This window comes from Fusarium proliferatum (genome assembly GCF_900067095.1).
Source record: "Fusarium proliferatum ET1 genome assembly, contig: FPRO_scaffold010, whole genome shotgun sequence".
Taxonomy (NCBI): domain Eukaryota; kingdom Fungi; phylum Ascomycota; class Sordariomycetes; order Hypocreales; family Nectriaceae; genus Fusarium; species Fusarium proliferatum.
The window spans coordinates 1,073,900-1,095,556 of NW_022194799.1; the positions used below are offsets into that span (position 1 = coordinate 1,073,900).

Here is a 21,657-nt window from a genome sequence, read left to right on the forward strand (position 1 = left end):
ACTGCGTGCATGTAGATGTATAACGTTAATGTAAATAGGCATGGCAACGGTTTCTCATGGACATGAATTGATATGTTGAGATTGTTAGAATATGAGATAGGCAATGCACTGAATAAACATGATGCTCTCGCTTGCATGAAAATGAAGTCATGGTCGTGAACGTGTAGATATAAGTTGGCGTATCATGAATGCCAAGGTATTCGGGGCATTAAACTAAGGAGGTTTCAGCCATAGTAGTTGCCAAGGTTATGATATCGACTTTGCAACAACTTGTTTACTTTGACTAAAAAGGGCGAATAATGAAACTATCGTTCAATGTCTCACATGTCTCCCTAAACATGCTACTACCTTCCATAAGCAGACCATGTTTCAGATACTTGGGATATTATTTAAGAATAATGTCAGGATTGTAGGATTTGACAATTCGTTGGCTGACGTATAATTCTTGGAAATTAATAGACGCAAGGCGTATCGCGAACGCTCAAAATAGGATACGAGCTGAGATGCTCTGTTGTTTTGATGGACAAGGCGCTAAGATCCATGGAAGATGTGAAACCTGGGGGCGTCTTAGCTGTGAGGGGACAGGCACCGGGCCGAAACAAAAACGCATTTTGCATTGCTTGGTATTATTATCATGCGATATGTTGGAGACTGCGGCTGTTGTGAACGAGTGAGAGAGTGAGAGAGTGATTTAGGTGATTGGGGTCTCTTACTGTTCGCGTCACAGATACAATATCGTAAAAGTCAGTCAGTAGCAAAACTCACTCTCAACGTCGTCATCAGCGCCGCATTTCGATTCGCTTCGCTTCTTTTGGTTCCTGCCCTGGTCTGACAAGGTTCCAGGTCCAGGTTCATCAGCCACTTTGAGATTCCATTGACTGATGATGATCGTTCTGGCTCAGCCTTGGGAGACATGAGGCCCCACGCTGGATGTTAGTGCTATGCAGCGTCAAGTGGTGACTTGCGCTAACACGATGCAAGCGCTATCATGTCCCATCAGCCCGCTCCCGCTGCTTCCGTCGACCCTTGGGCCCCTGCGGGTGTCGGGAAGTGGTAGCCCAGACCCCACTAGGAGGAGGTCACTGGTAACGTCCACTGTCTGCTTCGATGGGCTTATGACGATACCTACCTAGTCTTTTGTCAGTGCTAGAGACAATTGTTCGCTGCTTGGATGAGCCTATTATGTACATATATATTTAAATATTTTTCTAAGAAACTGTTGCTAAATCAATGTCTCTCTAAAAGATCGCCTTAAAGAATCATCTCGCAACTTTTGATTTGCTGATAGTCCGCAGTTTGCGTTCAAGTGGCGATATCGCGTGGGCTAAAATCTAGTAGGCGTCCGTATTGCGCTGTAGGTAGCTAAGCAAGCTAAGGTAGGCCTATCCTCCTCCACATTTGATCCAATCCTCTAGCACTTAACAGCCAACCACCTAACCCGAAGACGCCTCGCTTCTCTCGTCTCTCCCTCCCCCGTCTTCGTCACTCTCCTCCTTCACCATCACCACCAAATCTTTTGGCCTCGTTCCCCATCCTCCTCAGGTTCATTCTCACCTTCTTTCGGCGTTTTCGATTCCTCCGTTCATCGATATTAGCGACTTCATCTTCGACTGACTCCTCAGCCACGTCTCCTTTCTGCTTATCTCGCCGCGCGATTGATTCTTACATGTACTATTTGCGGCGGTGACGCCGTCCGCCAAGATCCGTGCCTTGATTGTCCCCGACTGACCCATCGATCGACTAATCCGCACAACACGATCTATACAATCCGACCCAAACGCAATTCTCCTTGAATTAATCCCTCGACCTCATCAAAAACAAGCAAATCGAACCAAAATCAAGAGGCGGACATTAAATACTTTGTCCGTCGCCCATCATGGGGCTCTCTTCCAACCCGTCGTCTGCCTTTACAGGCGTCGTCATCGGCCTCGTGTCATCCTTCGGCTCTATCGTCCTCATCGCCCTAGTCATCTTTATCTTCTGGGTTTCTGGCTGTGCGAGTACTGGTCGCATCATCCTCGATCGCCTCGGCCGACCTGGCGAATACGATGATGAACAAGCGTTCGCACGCGATGAGGCTGAGGCCCTCGAGGTCATGGATGATATGTCTCGCCAGGAATATCTACGTGCAAAAGGTATGTCACCAAAATTTTGCGCTCGCTAACCTGGCGAATGTATTTTACTAACGTCTGTTGCGTTCAAAAGCCTGGGTTACTGCCAACCCTCCCGAATCAATGCAGACTGATATCTCTCTGTCTCAATACCTCGCCATCCAGGAAAAGGGTGTCTCCGCATGGGAATTTGAACCTGAACTGGAGATCGCCAACTGCTTTGTCGAAGCTCGTACTGAAATTGAATTTTTTGACTCGGAATGCACCGTCATGAGCAATCTTCCTGTTCCCAAACAAAACGATGTCTACTACTGGGAAGCCAAGATATACGAAAAGCCCGAAAACACTCTACTTAGTATCGGCATGGCTACCAAACCTTATCCTCTTTTCCGACTGCCGGGTGAGTTTGCCACAATTTGATCTTCCACAATCATTTACTGATTTTGATGCCAGGATATCACAAGTACTCTGTCGGATATCAATCTACCGGTGCCCGTCGCTACAATCAACCTTTCGGCGCGACTCCCTATGGTCCTCCACTGGTGCAGGGTGATGTCGTTGGTGTGGGTTATCGTCCTCGAACCGGTGCTATCTTCTTCACTCGCAATGGTAAGAAGCTCGAGGAGGTTGTTCACGGACTCAAGGCGCAAAACTTCTTCCCTGCCATCGGTGCAAATGGTCCTTCTACTATTCACGTCAACCTTGGTCAGGCCGGCTTCGTCTTCATTGAGGCCAACGTCAAGAAATGGGGTCTGGCTCCTGTGACTGGAAGCCTGGCTCCTCCGCCACCTTATGGATCCGAGCAGGGTAGCATACTGTTAGAAGCTGGCACCAAAGACGGCAATACTTATCCTCAAGGCAGGCAACACAGCCACTCCATCACTGCGAGCTCTTACAACACACGCAACCCATCTAACGATCTCAACCCCTCTCATGGACGAACACGCAGTGGTAACTTTCGCGTCCTTCCTCCAACAAGTCCCGGACCAGTCAGAAGCTCGACCGATATTTCTTTGGCTCATTTCGTACCCAACGAGGAGAACGGCGAAGCTAGCAGCAATGCCGCACCTCAGCAGGAGACGCACGACCACAACCCTCTGCATCTGCATCTCGAGGATGCGACAAACCCGCCTCCTGAATACCAAAGTCCCGATCATTCAGGTAGCGAAGATGGTCGATATGGAAGTGACAGCGAGGAAGATACGCCTCTTATTCGCGTATTGAACCGCAGCCGAGGTAACTCTTCTGCTACGGTGCTTCCCTCACGGCAAACTTCAAGTCCTCGCCAACCGCCAGTACCCAGCTACAGCGACGCTATGCGGGAAGGAGCTGGTCGTGACCGTAGTGATAGTGCTCGATTACCGCCACCGAACCGAACGCCGTCCAATAGACCTCGCAGCAGCACTTCTGCTTGAGTGGGCATTCGAATGCGGCCTGCCCAGTCACAAGTTTTATACATGAACGTCTGAACATGACATGGAAGACGAACGACGATGCTTAAGAGATGTAGCATCGACAACATATGATACCGGAGTTGACAGGACCGATCCCCATACATGATCCATTTCAATCGTTGTTTTCTCGCACAGGCGCTTTGGAGTTTTGAGCATTGACAGGCGCACGTTTACGAGGCAGAAGAGCCTCCAAACGGTCGGCAGTCGTCTTTTTTATTTGTATTTTTAGACAGGAAATCCGCTTCGGTCTCAGGGTTGTGAACCAGCTGGATATGAGTTCCTGGAAAGGGGGCCGGAATGGAATATTGATACCAACAACCTGGATGGATTTGCGCTCCTTTTTCTCGTTTTGACGCTTCTCTGTTTCCTTAAACATGGCCCACCACTACGTATCTGGGATTGATCGAAGAGCGCATGGATGTTTAGATAGTGGCTCATGCACTGATGACTGTAAGGGCGTTGATGTTGGATGAGGCTTCGGTCGCTGCCTCATGATAAAATGGGCGACTTTGAGTTTGAGTATGGAGTAGTGGAAGTAGTCTCGACATGAATTTCCAACCACTTATACTATCGCAACCTTTCATGTGTCGATATCATGAAGCGAGGTGATGTGAAATGGCTTGAACATATTAGGGGTCTGGTGGCTGCATATGTAGGCTTCACAATGTTTCGTTGAACATTGAAACTGCTAACTCTTAACAGTCATCAAATAACAGCAGCTAATAAAGAGAGGCCTTTATACTACCTTCATTTTCCTGCGTTCATGTTTGATGCCCGCAACATTTCCCCATCGACTAAATAAATCTACAAGATCTAAAGAATGGCGACAGGAAGACTAGCAACTGGGTTGAAATGTATTTGCTTAAATGTACCTTTCATTCCGAGGTACTTGCGACTCAAGTCTATCCCCATGGCCCCGTTCAGACAAAAGCCGGCGACAGGAAGATCAAATCCCCCAACTCAACCAGAAAGCAGTAGAAAATTATCTAGATACATTGGCTTTCATATTTCATATTGACCACCAGATCTTTTATCGATGATATCGAGATTTGTTGTGTGGAGTGGCCAAAAGCTGAGCGAGTCAATTATTTTGTTGCATGTATTGGAAAATGAAACGTACATGGCTCAGCTTAGTACTTGGTCGCTGTCAATTATCACAGTTTCCATTGTTGAAATCACATTTGTACCAATGGCATAAATGAGTGTAAACATCGTAGATTATCAATTAACCTCCGGGCCGAACATAGAAGAACTGCCACCAGACATCAATCTTCCCTACATATCCAAAAACATGATCGTAGCTAACATATAACAAACAAGCAGTCTATCCTCGCATGTTTCATATCACCCGAGCATACATATCCAGCCACGGCCTCTCTTAAAGAGCCAGGTAAATTCAAGTCAAAATGCAACTGTGCGTCTGTTCCGTGTTGCTCCATCGTTGCTCCAGGCTCTGCGAAGAGTCGGGCGCTGCAAGCACCTATCCCAAGCATACATACATCAAAAAACAAAACATGATTCAGAGCCAAACAAATGCTATCTCAAAACTCCCTCCAACGCCAAACTTTTTTCCAGGCGCAGTAAAAAAACAAAAAACAGTCGCTATGCTTTCCGGATACGGTTCTTCCGCCATCTTTGGCGGAAACCGTAAGGAGTGAATTCTATAACCGATCGAAATCTCATAAGTCGTCATAAAGGAGTGTCTATCGGGTATCATAGTATGAAGGAATGTCGTTCCTCTGAGAGTGGGTATCATAAGGAGTGTGGAATATAACACGGCACTTCCAAATGCACGTGTTAGTCGAGTGGTAGGGAGTGTCAGCGTCGTTGACGCAGAAGTTTGGGTGTAGCGAGCGTTGAAGGAGTGTGATATACATGGCGCCTGCGTCGTTTTCGGAAAAAGCAGAACATCGAATTAAACCATAACAGTAACAACAGGAGAGGGTGAATCGAAGTCGGACTTGGTATCAGGTGGCTCGGCGTCGGGTATTGTCATCATATTGGTGCATCACAGGGGGTCGTGCCAGAGGAGAAGGTGGGTGTGGGGCCGAGGACATGGACGAGGTATGGCGATGTCGTGGGAGCGGTGCGTTCGACGCGACGGGAGATTCGGGGAGAGGAAGCATGCCGAATTGCTCCGATTTGATATATGGAGATTGGGTGCTCGTCAGGGAAGTCATGTATAGACTCGGGTCCTCTGGAGGCGGGTATGTAGGTGTCGTGTTCATCCTGGGTGGTAACGGTCAATCCCCTAATGTTCTTTGTGTAAATTGAGCCAGTGGTCGTCTCGAGGAGCCTAGATCCACACAGCCTGGACAGGAGTAACGAACCCGACGCCATAGTTTTGAGGGGAGTCCTGAATTGATGAGGATGGCCCGCCTTGTAGAGTGTTCATGTCCCATGATCCATACTCCTCGGTATCGCTGTATGCTACAGAGCCCTCGAAAGTCGAGGATGCTGGGCTGTAAGCCCCATTGTACGCCGGTGAGGGAACACTGAGGTACTGCTGGCTTGGATATGGCGACAAGACCAGAGGGCTCACTGCAGAAGGTGGTCCGGATGCGTTGAGCATAGGCATTTCCTCAGTGCTGTAGCTGAAAGCAGGGTTTCCGTACAGATATGACTCATGGGTGGGCACCTCCTCCTGGATAGTGAAATTGCGAGGATTGAACTGAGGAAAAGAGGGAGTTCTTTCGGGGTGCATCCATCCCATACGCGACCGAAACTGGCTGACTGTGTCGATAGGGAACTCCATTAGAGTCAAGGGAGTTTGCATCTCGCTTCCGACGCCAGAAACGTTGATGGACATGAGTCGTCGAGCAATCTCTTCAACGGGAGAAATAGACAAACTGCCAAAATAGGCGGCGCCAATCTCTGGGAAGAGACGTTCCATAAGAAGAGCCACGGTATACAGATAAGCAATGATGACCAGCGAGTTGGGAGAGCCATGGTAGTTCTGCAGGTAACCCACGGGCATCCAGAAGAGCCATTTGCGGAGAGGCTGGAGACGCTCAAATTGCTGGGCAATGGAGAGCGTAGGGCTAATCTTGCGGGAGCCTCGGAGAAAGCCAATGAGATGCTGAATCTGTGTAGTATCTTCCTTGTGGTACTTGAGGTGTGCCTCGACTTTTTGAATCTGCTCGAGCGTTCGATGGTAGGCATCCAGATCCTCAGGGCGAGGCTGGCTTGGGCGATGATCCTTTCCGGGAGATGGCGGGGCAGTTGGGAACGTGCTGCTCTCGGCGATGAAGTCTCCGAACTGGGACTCATGCTTCCAGGGGTCCATGGCATCGATCACCTATCTGCTGGTCAGTAGAATTCTACTGCTATACTCGGGTCAACTTACGGATGAAGTGCCTTGCATCAACTGGGTCCAGCTGCGCCTGATTATGTTGTTAATTCCCTTCACTAGATATTGAATTTGTGATTCTTACCAGTCCGTGGCCTGCCATGAGAGAACGAGGGAGGCAGCAAGGATAGCATCTGATGTCTCTCGAGAGAAAGACCCAATGGCTTCCTGGAGGCCCTTGAGGGCAATGCCGCGGTGCTCATACGCCATGCTGCCAACTAGAGGGCAGTCGGTGAGGAAAGCAATATGCATAGCAGAGAAAGCGAGCAGAGCGTGCATCACATACGGTGTCGTGGCACCAATTCGAAGAAGACTAGGTCTGAGTCAGTATGTACCAATTTAAGGGTTATGTTTTTCGACGTACGTTGGAATATGGCGAGTCCAAAGGGTGAAATTGTTAGCATCGATGGTAGCGAGTTGGTAGTATAGCGTTGCAACATGGTAGATCAGACGGAGATCTTCAACAGAGTACAGGTGTGGCATTGGGGCAGGGTAGATTCCCAGGCTGGGGAGTGGGAATATGCCTGTCGTTTGCCATTCAGCAATGGCGGCTTCAATTTGGGGCGTCCACATCAGGTCTGGCTTGTCGGGAGTTGTAGAGCGCTCAGCATCAGGAACCTGCACATCGTTGTAGGGGCATCGAATCTTGTGCTTGGTGCAATTTCGGCTTCATTTGTTAGCTTGGGAACAAGAAGTCTTCTTCGAATCACAACTCACCACTGGGGGAAGTTTTCATCGCATCGGATATGGCGGCGCTTGCTGTGAGTAATTGTTAGTGTTGTGCAAAGTCATCATAGATTCATGGGGCATACCAGGTATCACAGCCCTTGCGAGATTTGGTGTGGCTGCGGCGAGGGGGACCACCACCGGGACCAGCCATTTTGCAAAAGTTACAGAGGTATCTGTAAATTAGAACTGTTAAGTGAATAAGTACACGCACAGGTTTTGATGAGGCTCAAGTGACATACACGAAGTGATCCACCAAGACAAGCTTGTGGATTTATAGCGAGTGTTGGAGGGGGACAAGGGCAGCAAGTGATCTACCCAGTCAATCGGTTTCCAGGAACCGATCCAAGGAGTCCGTATTAGAGATAGTTCGCGAATGGAGCCTCGTAATAGACAACAATTCGGCGTAGAACGTCGAGAGGATGTACTCAGGTGCAAGTCGAGGATTCAAACTTATACACGGAGGGCTTCAACAATCTAATGTGACTGAGATGCTCGATGGACTCTACGGGGCAGGAATGATCAAGGCCAGATGAGTTGAAGAGATATCTAAAACCTTGGCCAGTGATGCTGCGTGTTGCGGTAGTTGTCTATATCCAAGTCTTCCAAACGGTTGGTAGCGATCGAATATGGCGGTTAATTGGTTTCCTTCTTTTGAAGAGGAGTTGTGATAGCTTTGGAAGCGACTGTGGGTATGCAGAAGTGAGGATATCAACTGATTGTAGAATCGGAAGCCAAGATGACCATGTAAATGCACTTGAGAAGCTTCGTTTCCAGTTGAACCGGTAGTCGATTATTGACAGATTGAGTTTGAGTCCAGAAGGTTTTGGTGTAAGCCGTGGTCTCTATCTGAGAATTGGTGTCTGCACTTCGTGTTCGTTCCTGATTATATACAATGGGAAACGATTGAATACCCAGAGATATGAGTTGAGAAGCGTATCGTGAAGGAGGATCGTTGTTCCAGAACCAAAGCACCGTGAAATAAAAAGCGAGTGACAGGAGTCGACGAGGACTTCCTAAGAGAGTTGAGAGAGGTGAGGAGGGTGAGGAGGATAGCGAACGTGGTGTTGACTTGTAAAGACGAAGATATTTGTTGTAGATGACCGAAAGGGAATCAAGAGGGGATCCAAGAAGGAGCTGGGGACGATGGCATTGTTAAATACAAGCGGATCTAATCCACAGGGCAGGCAGGTGCGGTGCGGGAGCAGCTCAGATGGGGGAGGGGAGGAGCAACCGGGGTGTAAGAGGTGAGGTGTGTGGGAGTGTAAGGTAAGGTAGGTGCTAGACAGGTAAGGTAAGAGTGGGATGGAAGGAACGGGTGGAAGGCTGTGTAAGGGTACATATCGTGTTGTACTGTACTGTGAAATGCTTGCAATGGATGAAAAGACCAGTAAACTGTAAGAGCAAGGTGAGGTAAGAGCGTGCCATGTGCCATGATGCAGGTGCCAGCAACCTACCAGACAGCAGCGCCAGTGCCAGTTCACCACCAGTCCTAAATGCGTACAGCCCATGGGCACCCACCACCAGCCAGCCTTAGTCTCCCGATTGCCTGTTGTGTTTAAGCCTGAACAGCTTAGTATAGCATAACATCAAAATCACCAACAACTACACTGCACTACACTACGGATACCCGACCTGCCATTCAGAAGCGCAGGAATGAGCCGAGGGAACGTCAAGACAAGCGGCGAGCTCGGCCTCAGACTAGGGGAATTGTGGGCTGTGGAGTGCGGGCCCCGGGACTACGGCAGCGGACAGCAATTGATGAGTCCCAATGAATCGGATGCTGCTTCTTGGCCGTGAACCCCGAGTACAGCTGTGACTCTGTGGTGTCCGCGCCGCTGCCTGCCTGATGGGCAAGTGTGCGATGGTGCGGTGCTGGTGCTGGTCTGGTCTACCAAAAAAAACATAACCCAACCCAAGACGCTAGAGATGGGGTGTGGTCCGGTGCCACAGCTTGGCCAGGGGGGGGGGGGCGTCCTGCAGCCTCATCAGTAATAGGGCCGCTCTTCAAAAGATCCCTGGGCTGGGCATCTGTCATAGTCAAAAAACAAAAAAAAAAAACCATTCATCTGTTTGCGGGTTCTCTAGAGAAAGCGTCGGTCACAGACCATCGACCTTAGTAACACATCTCTTCCATGCCAGATCAGAGGGGCTCAAGGTACCGTAAGGATTGGTCAGGGAGCAGAGGTAGCCTTCTAAGCGGGAGGACTGCGGAGTATGTAGGGGTGCTGAAGCAGCAATTGGAGATGCTTAGGCTAGGCGTCGGTTCGGTAAAGGTATGACGGGTCCATGGTCCATACCTGAAGATAACATCGATCCATACCAGGTGCTTCTGTTGTGCTATTTTGGGGAGCAGGCGATTGGGGATGGTTCATTGGTGGCCGGGCGACCTTGCTGGCTTGTGCTCGTCCCATGGTTCTACACGACCGCCGAGATGGTACTGCCATGCAATGCTTCCCTTTCTTACATGGGCGGAATGTTCCTGAAATCATGAGGTTGAGTCTCGCCGACATGGTGGTGGCGGGTAGAAACCCAGTCCAGCCCAGCCCAGAATGGGCAAATAATAGCAATGAAGCAATAATAATAAATCACAAATACAGCAACCGAATGCGAGTACCTGGTAAAGGAACAACAAGAGATAGTGGCGGACAGTGTCACCTACAGAATGGTGTACCGCAGCGCCCAGTTACCTAAAAATTTTGGCTCTCGACCTCTCAACAGGTGCCTGTTTTGTCATCCAGCTGCAGCAAACACAAGACACTCATCACAATATTGTCGGGTGTCAAAAGACTGCATGCTTTTATATCAGGAAACAAAATAAGCCGACCACATGGACTCTCGAGTTTATTCAGATACGGTTTAATAAGTTTTGTCACCTGGGGCTTTAGTCTTAAATCTTCTGTCATCCTCAATCACAAAAATGGCGGCCGAGCTAGAGGGTGCAAGAAAACTCAGGACCTTAGCCATAGGTGACATAAAGGTTTAGGTAAGCCATTACAAGTTAGGGTGCTTCTCTGCTGGGTTTATTTTGATGTTCTTTGTTAAGGTTAGAAGCTTTCTTGCTCCCTGAAGGGCCGAGATGTGAGCAGAGGGCATGACGCACATGGCCCAGGGTCAAAGGGTTAGGGAGAGTTCCATTGTCTTAGATCGTTGAGACTAGTGTCCGTCCTCCACTTTTCCGCGGTGTCCGGAAGAGAAGCTGAGACCTCTTGAAAGAGACAAAGGAAGAAGAAAGAAGTAAAAACGAGAGAAGACTTCTCTCGGCGTATTGCCAAGGAATTCACAGGTAAGTGGTGACTAAACTGAAAGTCGAACGAGGGGAAGAGAGGGTGACAAAAGCACTGAGTACATAGGTGACAAAGTAAAAATAACTTTCCATGTCCGTGCCCTGTGTAGGTTGTTTTCTCCCTTCAGGCCCAGGGGGGATTTTAGTCGTTGAAAGGTTCAACCACTGCCCGAGTTTCCCTACAGAGAGAGAGGCTGGCTTGCTCGGTGCACTGGACTGTTAGTTAACTACCTTACTGAACGGATATGAAAGTTAGGCTGGGCTGGGCTGTCTGGACTGGGCTACGGTGCCCGTGGACCCCGGTCTACGGCTCAACTTGGCTCAAGTAGCGGATTTGGTTTCCATTCGCTCATGCTGTCCCAGACTCGAGCCGTTGATTGGCTCGTGCGTTTACGACAGGGCGAAACAACATTGGGATTGGGATGGCGGGCGGGCTCTCAGGCGGTGGTAGACGAAGGACGGGGCGTCGGCATCATAGACCAGAGACGGACAAGCCGGGGCCGCCGGTAGTTGAAGCTTTGATCTTAGGTCCCTGCGAGAACCGGGCCATCTCAAATCCAAATCCAGTCCAATTCCATCCGGCCCAAAACATCCAAAGCCATGTTCATAGTAAGGTAGCGGCCAGGCTGGGGTCAAACAAATTGCCTTGCATTGCATTACAAGCGCCATCTCAGTGGCGACATGGCTCCAGAAACGGTACATTTTACGCTGAGGCTCGAGATCAGAATATGGAGAATATCTATAAAAAGTGACAGTCTAACCAGACACAGTATAGCTGTAGATGAGTAACACTGGAACGTTACTTACGGCCCACCGTAAGATAAACGCCGCATGAATGCTTTCACAGTGGCTTCGCTTCGCTATTCGTTTGTTCGTCTGTTTCCAAATCTTTGGCTCGTGTCGCCCTAGGTATCTCATCTTGCAGCTGAGACAGAGCCGCGGGCCGCTCCTACGAGTCGAGTATCTCGTCTCTGCGCCTTTTCGGAGCTGGAAAACATAAGACCATGACGTCGTTGGTCAGTGTTCTGCGTCCGATCATGTAGGTAAGGATCTCAATGTTGCGGTAGTAGTAGCAGTAGCAGTAGCAGTAGCAATTGTAGGCGCAGTCAGTCTAGCTAGGCCTATCTTGACGCCGTCTTACACAACTCTCCGTCAGCATCTCTCATGCTCGCTGTTTTTGCCACCCAAGCACATTCTTCTATCATTCCGTACATGCGTACTTTTGTAGCAGACGAGCTGGAAAGTTACGGTATGACATGTTACTGATAGACATGATCCTCCCGCTCCCAACACTCCTGTGCGGGATTACTTCGGGTATGCTGTAGATCATGTCTTGTCCAGGGTGTCGGCGTATTCGGGCTTCGTCCTCTGGTGTAACGCTCAACCACAGACTTGGGCCTTTCACGGGCTGTCGAGAAACGTATTGCAAATTCATGGTAGAGTTTCGCGCCGCAAGGATAACGACCAAAGATTTAGCTCAAGATACCGAGTGCGACCTGGGCTTTGTATAACTGGAGAAAACAATCTTTCCTGACCGCACAATGAAGCTATTTCTAGCCATGGTATCAATGCTCTGAAACTTCTTTTACAGTAGTAGATCCACAAACGGCAATTCGGGGTAGTACGTCGCCCGATTATATGACGGGTTTACTTCTCTCGAGCATGGCCCTATTACCACGACCAGCCGTTCTAGCCCCAACTTTCATTCATCGCCTGGTCCCTGTTTTGTCAAGGAAGTATTTCTCCGGTTCTGTGGGCAGCGTAGCATCCGCTTCCTGGCCAAGTGGTGCTTTTGTAGTTCAAGTTCGGGACTTGACGATAGTTTGAGAACGACATTTTTTTTAGCATCGGCCCCTTGTCCGTCAACCTCTCGACTATGCCACGACCCCTGCGCGGGACAAGGGCAGGGTAAATAGGAAGATTGGAGGGAGAAGATGACTGATGACATGATGCCTGGGTGTTTTCCAAAAGCAGACTACCGTAGTAACCACGTTTTAAGTCACCTATTGCGTGCGAATCAGAAGCGATTCACGGTTGCATAGCCATCTGACAAGCTAGGTGCACGAATAGGAATTGAGAACCGACCTTGTAAGGCTAGTAGCTTGCCCTTGAGTTTTGTGAAAGGAAAAGCCTGGAATTTACCATGATGGAACTCAAACTTCAGATGACAGAAAGTCAAACCTGACCGAACATGAAATGACGAGTGCCAACACCCAACAGTGTTATCCACTTGGTAAATAACCAGACCATCCCTCAGGTATTCAGTAAAGCACTAAGGTTGTGAGACTTGTCTCAGGGACTCCAGCGGAACCTCTACTGATGATAGACAGAGAAAATGGATAGAATAGGACAAGCAAAAACTGCCTAATCGGGAAACGTCCCGCATGGTCTGCAATGCTATAAGGACAGTGACATATCGAAGGTCGGCGAGGATGAACTCCCTGCCAAAATAGAGCACCAAGACGCTGGGAACTTATCGTGGGTAAGAACTTTGGCCGAAGAACTCTCAGGTGCATGGTTCAAGGGGTTGGGATTCAAAGTAACCTCCCAAGAATCGGTCGTTATTCCCCTTGTTGGCAATTCCCTGCAAAGGGCCCACTCGTGCTTCAGATTGATTAATGCTAACCCTATCTAAAATGCAGAATAGGGAGTTCGCGGCAGTGTTTCAAAGGGCAACCAACGACTGTATGTACTCCATATGATCGACCATCAACATGTGCCTCGGTACTCATGACGGGTCGAAGAAAGTGTCACAGTCTCACCACGGTCAGTCACAAGAGACTTTCTCGCCGTCTGACTGAGAAGTGGTTAATTTGACGACCAACCTTGGATCTCTCTTTCATGCAGCGGCCATGTCATCTAGTTGCTTGTCATTGGCATCCCTGGTCTTGAGTATGGTCAACAGCTCATCAATGCATGACTTGCATGTGTCTATCTAGCTGAAAAGGACTTGAAAAGTCCTTTGGCTTGCAGTTGAGTGTTACACGAGTTAGCGGCTGCCAGATCATATTGAGTTTCGTGCGGGCGCCTTACCATGAGTTGTTTATGAGACAAAAGGCTGTGGCTGTAAGTACTTGATAAGGAAAGGTCAAATGGAGACCATATCTGTTCGGTAGTTTTTAGACCGGCCTCGGCCAAGGGGCTTCTAGAAGCAATCGACGTCTAGCCTGGTAACCCACTCCAGAGTTGCACTGCGGAATGGCACCGCGGAAGAATTTGAATGAGACATTGAACAGAGGCAATGTCTCGCAGTCACAGTCGCAGTCACAAAACATGTTACATATCCAGTCGCGCAGCAGATAGTCTACGCCATTTATGCTTTGGATCTGACCGAGAGCCATTTTAGATTTGAGGCCTTTAAGTTCATGTGCATAGAGGGGCCTACCGGTCAGCTCATCAAGGCAGTGCCTGGGCTGGTGGGGGGGGGAATAGGTAGGTAGGTGTATGCGATTTGCATTAGATTGTACCACTTATTAGAAACATTCACACTTACATTCACCAAAAAGCAGGTACCTATTACCATTGGCATTGGATGTCCAACAAGTACAATTACGGCAATTGCTTGTACTATGACAACCTACCTTACCTAATCGATCCAGGCACCTTCCACGGCTCTGGCGATAATAAAAAAAGCGAAAAGAACGGGTACCAATCTTCAGGATGCCTCGGGGAGGTTGCTTATTGCCCACCACCTTCCCCTCTTCTCTTGAAGCAGTGTCGTCGCATCATCATCACCAACAAAAATATGCATCATTTCGCTTTTCTTCCAGCCACTTAGCTCACCCCTCTTTCACCCTTCCAAAAAGTTCATGAGCACATCAGATCAGCGCATCAGATCATCAGGGGAGCAGCTCTTCGACATCAATCAAAACAGACAAGACCCCGAGACTTTGTCCCAAATCGAGCATGGTCCAAAACAAAGCATCGCAGAACAGCTTGCGGAATGTTACACTTACGGCAATAAAATGATCGACAGGTCCTGGCACCAACTTTCAAGCCACGCCACGATTGGCTTCGTCCGACATTGCTACCTCCCGAAGTCACACATACCTCACGCTCGGGCTCAGCTTCAGTCCAAAGCAAAGCAAGAAAGCAAGAACCCTAAGCAGCATTTGCTCCGGTCTTGGTCCTCTGTTACCAGGCCGCGGTTGTGTACAGAAATCCGAATATTGTTTGTCAATGGTCTAGGAAGTTCCGCCAAGCTACTACATATCTTGTTCTGAGAGCAAACCACACCACTCCCACTCCCCCACCTGAATTCGGGGAACTCAAGCCCCGCCCCGAACGGTGGAACAAGTTGAAAACTATGTATATTCATTCTCTGGACGGAGTATAGTTACCTATCCTTGACGAGGCTGAGAGTCACTGTACCCGTACGCATCTTTCTTGATCGGACACCGGTTCTAGCGGATTGTCAGCTCCCTTCTTCTTCAAGTCCTGGTCCTCCGCCATTAGGTTCCACAGCTGAAACAGAGGCCTTTACTGACTTCGGCCGATGAATTGCAAATCTGTCAGCTAGTCTCCATCTCGGCCGAAAGTCTTACAAGCGCAATCCACCATTGGCTGCGCAATTCAACCACACGACAGTTTCAATGGCGACTTGAAATAAACCACCTAGACCACTAGTTTTCATCCGTGGTTGTCCCCAGATTTTAGGGCTAGCAGGAGCGCTATGAGGTCATGGACCGAGTGATTTATTCTTCACTCCGTCTTAGGGATATCCCCTCTTCCACAACTACCCTGTCGTTCCGACGACTTTCTTGCCCTGGTGGCGGGGTTCAGTGTGGCCTTTTTGATAATAGCGTCCGCGGAACAATATGCTAAGCCGCATATCGTCTCCCGAGATGGAAGATCTAGTATAAGTGCTGGTTGGCCCTGCTACCTAACATGGCACAGATGTGATAAAATTGGGAGCACGGAACTCGTTTCTTGTGAGTCCCTCATTCTGCATCAGCTTTGTGTTTTCAGTGTAGGTACCATATATAACTAAATGTTTTGAGGTAGCAACCTACTGTAGCTCCACAGACTAAAGAGGTCAGTGTGCGCCAGGGTCCCCTGTCCCCTGTTCAGATCTCGCTCAACAATGAAGGTCGTTGGAGCTTCTGTTTGGCTGAAAACACAAACCTCGTGTCCCGAAATGGGATTTCCCCTGGGAAACTCGACCCATGAATGGCAGGGCATTTCGAAAAGTCCATCAAGCATTGACTAAACCGCTTTCCGCTCCAAAGTCCAAACCATTAAACTAGCCTCATTATTAATTACCATACTATGTCTGCAATGGTCGCTCTTGGACATGTTCACGACAAGGAGAGATCAACAACTTCATGGCGCGCCCTGGTCTTGGCTGTTGCTCCAGTCCTTCGCCGGCTACCCCCTGTCACTCAAGACTCAAGATCATCATAAGCGTATGCCTCTCATCTTCCTCTGGCCGCGATGTCATTACCGAATCTGGTCTGGTTGAAGTTTGAAGGGAGGTTGGTCGCTTCTTGAAATAGATCAGGTCTGACTCAACAAGAATCATAGGTACGCGCTGTTTTGTGCCATTCCAGCTGTAGGTTTCAGATCTGTCACCAAGTGTCCGCCGTGGAACGAAGGATGCCACTTGTGTTCACTATTTCAGTTGATTGGGGGTGAGATAGGCGAACAAGGATTCTTAAGCAATCACAACTGATACACCACAACTTTTTTCATTAGCGCACGGAATGACCTCATATCCCATTATAGCAAGCTGCAGTGCGATTTGGGAAGACCGATGCGAAATTTATAAGTGTCTCAAACATTCCAGCTAAGGCTGCACTATGAGAAATAGACAGCGAAAGCGGTGAGGTGCTCACCGTGGAGAGCTTGGTGTTCCTGAAAGCTGAACCTTTGTGCATCGCACCGCCCTTTTAGCCTCTTTGAAAAGGCGCTAATGAAGCATGTTCCGTATAGCTGGGAGGCACGGAAGATCGAGATGCATGCAGACCGACGATCCCTTTGGGATCCATGCCCTACCTAGTATCAGTACAGAGGCAAGAGGGAATATCCATATTAGCTGGTATCACTTCACGATTTCACCCCGAATACCGTCGATAGCCTCAGACACAGGATCCATCTTAAGTATTCCAAAACCAAGGTCTTTTGCCTCGGCTCACAGCCCGCTCAAGGAAATTCGTACCATCACGACCCTGTCGGAGCCGCGGCACTCTCGATTTACCTCAACGGGACAAATATTGGGTCAATGCCAACAGTCCCCACACGGATCCGCAGGTCTGCGAGAATGTGACAGCTTCGGGCGTTCAGACTTGATCAACATCTTAGAGTGAGCTACAATGGGCTCAGACATCTCACCCCATTGCCGATACTCCCCTGACCAGAGTTAGATATTGGTCTTTGCTACGAGCCAAAGAAGATCTTATCCTCGGCAGCTAGTTCATTTACAAGTCCACTGCCTTTTCGGTACAGCAGCCATGTCTGAAGCATGCTTCTGATTTGTTGATACATGGCTACAAGGCTCGTGCCGCAAGATATGCCGCACGATAATAATAGAATGTCGTTCCCGGTCCTGTCCTATGGAGAGGAGCGGCCGTTGACAACCGTAGTGTTTTGATGTCAAACTCACTCGTCAATCTCATACTCCCAAGAATTGAAATCTATTCTGATGTCTGTCTATGTTTTGTTCGAGCTACCACTTCCAACAACTGGTTGGTATATTCTCAGTTCTTGCTTCGATGATGATGATAGGGGGCACACACCCGAGACATGCTCATTAGTCTCGTAATCACCACAGTCTATCTACAAGTAACCCGGTGCTTTGAGCGGCGGTTTGGGTTGACCGCACTTTGAGCCTGTAACACATTGGCTCTGGTATCACAGTCTAAAGTCTCCGGGGTGATACGCGGGAACTCGGGTTCGTAGCATCGAGTTTGTATACTCCAGATCCGATTGCGTGTTCAGTATAGTCAAACGAGACGATCGCTGAAAGCCGATGCTGCTGAGGCCCTCTTGGGCAGTGAGTATCGCAGATCAACATCACTTCTTAGGTTGTCCCATGACCTGCCCCCATTGAAGCTACGTCCCAGCCTGACCTGTTAACTTGAGGATGATACAGCAACGTGGGCTACGAGGCAAGGGCGTGGGCCATTTCCACAATTGCCAGTGTATGACCCAACTACAGAGTACTCATGACAGAGAAGTTGACCTAAAGTCACGACTTCTGGCTCCCGATGATCTGATGTCCCTCCCAAGTTGAATGACCAAAACTTTAGACTGCCGATCACAGCTTGAAGTCGGAAAAGACCGGCCCTATACGGAGTATTGAAAAGGAGAAATTGTAGACAACAACCTGCTTGTTTTGTATCAGATTGTATCCCTATGGTGATGAACATCAACGGGTGCACAATAGTTGAAGGCTATCTATGGGGTAGCTCACTTGCGCGCCAATAGACGAAAAGGACGAGGTTGAAAGAGGCTGATCCCTTGAGCAAGCTAGGTATGCGAATCTGTGTAGGGGCGCCGGCAAACCCGCGCCGCGGGATCAAAGCCGTGAAAAAGATGCAACGCTTGTGGCAGAATATGGACGCAGGGTCAAGCAAGAATGACATATATGGCTGGGCCTCAGCCCTCAGGGTCTTTTGACGGCTAGTAGTAACGTATCATTTGGAGATCTCATTGCTGACTCGGTTACTGAGGCCATCATATCAGGGCGAAGCTAGTGGTGCGGGCTCGAGAGCACATGGCACACGACAGCGCCTGACCAGGAGGTTCCGATGAGAAATGTTTTATTCCAGTCCTTCAATCTCTGCCACTGGCAAGGGGCTAAACCCAAGACCATGGGCCAAGTTTCATCGGCGACGACTGATTGCGCGAATGTTACTGTTGTAGCCAGAAACCCATTCGGGCGCTGGAGATGGCCCACAACAGCTTGGGCTTGGGCTTGGGCTGCGGGCTCTTCTCAAAAGCTCGGACCATGGAGAGCATGTCACCAACAGCCTCGCAAGGTCCCTTTCCTTGTTTCCCACGAGTCGGTTTTTGCCTGTTGATGACCCAGCCACTCGAATGTTGAAGTGACGATGTCCAAAATGCATGCATTTGTTGTTCTAGACCAGGCCATGGCTCACAGCGTCGGACAGGGTTGCCGAATAGGCTAGGGAATAAACCGACAGGGTTCTTTGGTCATAAAGGGCGTCAGAATGGGGGAAATGGATCCCCGGGGCGGACCATGCCATGCATGAGACAGGGGTAGTAGTGCGAGGCTGAGCTATTAATGGCGACACGGGCAGGGGACTATGACATGGTGTCGACAGCTTTTCCAGTCAAGGCCGACGCATCTAGTGCCAAAGCTTAAACGGCACAGCACAACAGCAGCACCAGACCCTGACCCTCTCTCTGATGGTGGTTTCACTGGTGTGAGTTGCCCTCTCATTTACTCTCCTGTTATGGCTTGGTTCGGCTTGGCTTGGAGAGAAGCAGTACAATACATACGTACGCGCGGTTATGGCAGGCCTGGTCATAGTAGACCAGAACAGAATCACAAGACTTGGGTCGTCTTGTACGCCCCTGTCTGGTGGCTTACCTATTATGGCATATTTGTCTTCTGACACGCCAGTAATCAGGAATGACGTTGAGCTAGACTTAGATCTCTGGCTCTGATTATTGGATATCGCGAGCCTTACAAGGACCTTGGCCTTAACCGTGGACCATGCATGCAGGGTCCGGTGAGCCTGCTCCGGTTGCCGAGCACATATTGTCTCCATTACCCATACCATATCAGTACGACGATATCACTGGACGGAATCATACGGATAGTTCCCGAAGCCAGCGGTGACGGCTATATTCTGTGTCCAGACGGGTCGGTGCATCTCTGCTTCACTACTACAGAAGCTTGCCAGAAGAAAGCAAGCCACCAGGATAAATTTAGCTTGTACATGTCTAAGTCGAGGCAATAGACCAAACACCTGTTCTTGACCAAGAGACTTTGCTCTCCCTGCAATGGCCTGCATCTCCTTGCACCTCCCTGCGGCCACGAATCGAAAAGGGGATGGCATACGGGGTGGCTTATCGAGAGTGTATGTCACGATGCACGGAGCTTTCTGGAAGCGGCCATTAATACCCAGCCTTACGAGTCTTGTGATGATGAGACCCGCGTGGTGACTTCACCGTTAGTGTTTCTATACCTCCTCCTGTCGCTGAGTATCATCAGTCAGAGTTTCCCCGGCGTGTAGACACCTCTCACGAGCATCTCACCAATTTCAGAGCAATGATGTTCATGCACGCTACACGAGTCATGGCTGGAGTTCGATTGACACACAAATTGGTTCATTGTAAAATTGCTTCCACTCAACAGATCATGTTTCCAAGTTCATGACTATCTAGCTTCAGTCTAATTATCCTCGGCACACAGTTGGTCTCTTCTGACTGGTGCAGCCGAGTTTGGGCCCTTCGTCTCCGCTATTGAGCTTGAATTTCCCCAGCGTATTCGCAGCGTCTGTATCCTTGCCTGGTTGGGCAAGTATTTCGTCTATACAGAGAGTATTACATATCTTGAGACTATTGATAGACTGGCAGACTAAAAGATCGTCCAAGCTGTTCGGCTCTTAGTACCGACTCGCGTAGCTAGCGAGTTCCTGGGTTAGGTTCGGAATGTCAAAGCACCTCTCCCAACACCTTTTTAATCGAATCAAGTCTTGCAAGAGCTGGTTTCCAGAAACTCTAAGTCTGAAAGCGGAAACTAGAACAGGGGCGATCTTCCGTGTGTTCCTAGTGTTACATACTCCGTACATACATACGTGCGAAACCCCGGCAGTCAAATGCCTCCTCACGACAACTTCGGGGTTTCAAGGGATGATCATTGCTAAGTGGCTACGCGAGTCAAAGGGCATTGGGCATTGTATTGTGGCATTGATGGTGACTCCGCGGTCTTGGCAAATTGTGAGTGTCCAACTTGTCACTGCTGGTTACACCAATACCATCACCGCATAGACAGACGCTGAAGGCCAATGTTAGAGCCCGGCCCATTCACTAACGAGAGCTGTATTTTGTATGGCTCTTTTGTAATTTGCTCAACTAGAGGCGAAATGTTGCTGTTTGCATAGCCTTAGCAGCACATGAGGCGGCTACAGAGTCAGTGCTTGGTCTTTGCTGCCCACGGCCTCGACAGGCAGTTCTCACGATTCATTAATCAACGTAAGACGATACTCATATGCTTGACACGAGGGACGATGCAACGTTTCTTATGCTGTAGCAAGGAACTGATACCGGAATGTTTCTCTCCCTGGTGGTTGTGGTTGGCAATACCTACCCTACAGCATCACTGACTTTGGCGGCAATTCATTAATTGGCAATAAGTTGTAGGTGCTTTGGTTCAATAGACGCAAAACACTATCATCGAGACTTGAAACTTGATTAGATGCCTAACATTCTAATGTGACAAGATGCTATCGAAATAACTCTGGGGTTCAACTACCACGGTGACAATATCTTCCATCTACTGATTTTCCACACTTGAGTGACATAGCTCCAGCTTGCAGCAGCATAATAAAATAGCCTATCTATCTAACTCGGACCCCATAAATGCCCATCAACTCCTCCCATGAATCCGAGTACTTCTATCTACTTGTGGCATAACGTGTTGCCATTCTCCCAGTCCCATTCTCTCAGTTCCAGCTTCCATCAGGTATCTCGTCCTCCTCCCAATGTCGCTCTGCGACCCTCGTCAGTTCATACCATCGTTCAACATCAATCAAAATGGCT

At 49.1% G+C, this 21,657-nt stretch overlaps 4 protein-coding genes across 4 annotated transcripts; 2 read left to right on the plus strand and 2 right to left on the minus strand.

The window, feature by feature from the left end:
* Positions 1 to 1,876: 1,876 nt before the first annotated feature.
* Positions 1,877 to 3,526, plus strand: FPRO_11814 (uncharacterized protein; the record flags this gene model as incomplete). Its single annotated transcript, XM_031221330.1, has 3 exons — positions 1,877 to 2,135; positions 2,206 to 2,511; positions 2,565 to 3,526. The coding sequence occupies 3 exons, from the start codon at positions 1,877 to 1,879 to the stop codon at positions 3,524 to 3,526; spliced, it is 1,527 nt and encodes a 508-aa protein (XP_031086900.1).
* A 2,335-nt stretch (positions 3,527 to 5,861) lies between these two features.
* Positions 5,862 to 7,794, minus strand: FPRO_11815 (putative UPC2 Regulatory protein involved in control of sterol uptake; the record flags this gene model as incomplete). The annotated part of the gene is made up of 6 exons (XM_031221331.1): positions 5,862 to 6,863; positions 6,912 to 6,948; positions 7,000 to 7,227; positions 7,279 to 7,581; positions 7,632 to 7,673; positions 7,727 to 7,794. The coding sequence occupies 6 exons, from the start codon at positions 7,792 to 7,794 to the stop codon at positions 5,862 to 5,864; spliced, it is 1,680 nt and encodes a 559-aa protein (XP_031086901.1).
* A 992-nt stretch (positions 7,795 to 8,786) lies between these two features.
* Positions 8,787 to 9,440, plus strand: FPRO_11816 (uncharacterized protein; the record flags this gene model as incomplete). Its single annotated transcript, XM_031221332.1, has 3 exons — positions 8,787 to 8,880; positions 9,032 to 9,053; positions 9,287 to 9,440. The coding sequence occupies 3 exons, from the start codon at positions 8,787 to 8,789 to the stop codon at positions 9,438 to 9,440; spliced, it is 270 nt and encodes an 89-aa protein (XP_031086902.1).
* A 7,374-nt stretch (positions 9,441 to 16,814) lies between these two features.
* On the minus strand, positions 16,815 to 17,020 carry FPRO_11817 (uncharacterized protein; the record flags this gene model as incomplete). Its single annotated transcript, XM_031221333.1, has 2 exons — positions 16,815 to 16,916; positions 16,976 to 17,020. 2 exons carry the CDS (start codon positions 17,018 to 17,020, stop codon positions 16,815 to 16,817), a joined length of 147 nt encoding a protein of 48 aa, XP_031086903.1.
* Between the last annotated feature and the right edge of the window lie 4,637 nt (positions 17,021 to 21,657).